Source organism: Elephantulus edwardii, unplaced genomic scaffold (genome assembly GCF_000299155.1).
Source record: "Elephantulus edwardii isolate Elephantulus edwardi_28Jun2011 unplaced genomic scaffold, EleEdw1.0 scaffold00064, whole genome shotgun sequence".
Classification (NCBI taxonomy): domain Eukaryota; kingdom Metazoa; phylum Chordata; class Mammalia; order Macroscelidea; family Macroscelididae; genus Elephantulus; species Elephantulus edwardii.
Window position 1 is genome coordinate 15,557,574 of NW_006399814.1, and position 1,739 is coordinate 15,559,312.

A 1,739-nucleotide genomic window follows, 5' to 3' on the forward strand; every position below is an offset into this window, starting at 1 on the left:
TCGCCAGCATTTGTTGCTTGCTGTTCTGTTAAATTTTGCTATTCTGACTGGGGTGAGATGATATCTCATAGTTGTTTTGATTTGCATCTCTCTTAGAGTTAGGGATTTTGAACATTTCTTCATGTGCTTGTTAGCCATCTGAATGTCTTCATTCAAAACTGGATAGAACAGTGCATAGAAATAAGGAACTCCAGAAGATCAAGCAGGATTTAGAAGAGGCCATGTCACCTGGGATATCATTGCTGATATCAGATGGGTCCTGGCTGAAAGTAAGGAATACAAGAAGAATGTCTATTGGTGGTTTATTGAGTCTGCAAAGGTATTTGATTGTGTGGATAATGATGATAAGTTCTGGTTAACATTGAGAAGAATGGCAATCCCAGAGCACTTGATTGTGCTCGTGCAGAACCTATACCTGGATCAGGAGGCTGTTGTGAAAGGAGCAGGGGAGCACTGCATGATTTTGAATTGGGAAGGGAGTGTGTCAGGGTTGTATTCTCTCTCCATACCTATTCAATCTGTATACTAAGCAAATTATTTGAGAAGTTGGACTCTATGAGGAGGAGTGTGGCATCAAGATTGGAGGGAGACTGATTAATAACTTGCATTATGCAGATGACACAAATTTGCTTGCTGAAAGTAAGGACGACTTAAAGCACTTCTTGCTGCAGAAGATCAAGGAATGCAGCCTTCACTATGGATTGCATCTTAATGTCAGGAAAATGAAGATTCTTACCACTTAACCGACAGGCAGCGTCATGATGGATGGAGAGGAGATTGAAATTGTCAACAGCTTCATCTTGCTTGGATCCACCATTAACACTTGGTACAAACAGTCAGGAAATAAGGAGACACATTGTACTGGGAAAATCTGCAGTTAGAGATCTTTCCAAACTATTGAGGATAAATAGTGATGTCTTGAGGACTACGGTGCACCTGGTTCAGGGCATAGTCTTTCAGATTACTAGCTATGCATCCTAGACCTGGACAATGAATAAGGATGACAGAAAAAGAATTGAAGCCGTTGAGCTGTGGTGTTGGAGAAAAGCACTGAACATCCCTTAGATGGCCAGGAGAACAAACAGTTCTCTTGGAGAGGGTCCAGCTGAAGTGCTCTTTGGAGGCAAGAATGATGAAGTTTCGCCTCACATACATTGGACATGTTGCTAGCTGGGACTATTCCTTGGAGAAGGACATGATGTTGGGAAGGGTGGATGGCTGGAGAAGGAGAGGAAGGCCCTCAACCAGGTGGATTGACATGGTGACTGCTGCAATGGGCTCTTGTGTGTCAGGAAGTGTGAGGATGAAACAAGGTAAAACAGGACTCAGTATTTTTGTTCATAGGGTCACTATGAGTCGTGCTTGACTTGAGAGCACCTAACAACAATGTATTACCTCTGTGTGTGTGTGTGTGTGTGTGTGTGTGTGTGTGTTTACATTTGACTCTTAAATCCAATGTGAATTGATTTGGTATGTGAATTATATTATTTTTTTCCCCAACAATAAAAAAGATGAGGCTATCAATTGCTTCAGACACGGTAGTAGATAATGAATAATTCCCTGGATAATGTGTATCTCAATTTTATAATATTTTAAAATTTATAGACCTTTGAATCTCATTTTGGACTACTTACCTTTTCTTTGATTTCTCTGTGTTGTGATCTCTGTCAGGGAATATCTTATCACTCTTCTTTTTTTTTATATTTTAAAATTATCTTTATTTCAGATCTGCCTTTATG

General features: G+C 40.1%; 1 protein-coding gene across 1 annotated transcript in view; it reads right to left on the reverse strand.

The window, feature by feature from the left end:
- Positions 1–470: 470 nt before the first annotated feature.
- The window catches only part of LOC102867023 (proteasome subunit alpha type-5-like), a gene marked incomplete at its 3' end in the record, with an annotated part of 2,182 nt that continues 913 nt past the window's right edge, over positions 471–1,739 (reverse strand). The window contains exon 2 of the mRNA XM_006888087.1: positions 471–509. Within this exon, the coding sequence (XP_006888149.1) occupies positions 471–509 (39 nt within the window). The remainder of the gene's footprint in view (positions 510–1,739) is intronic.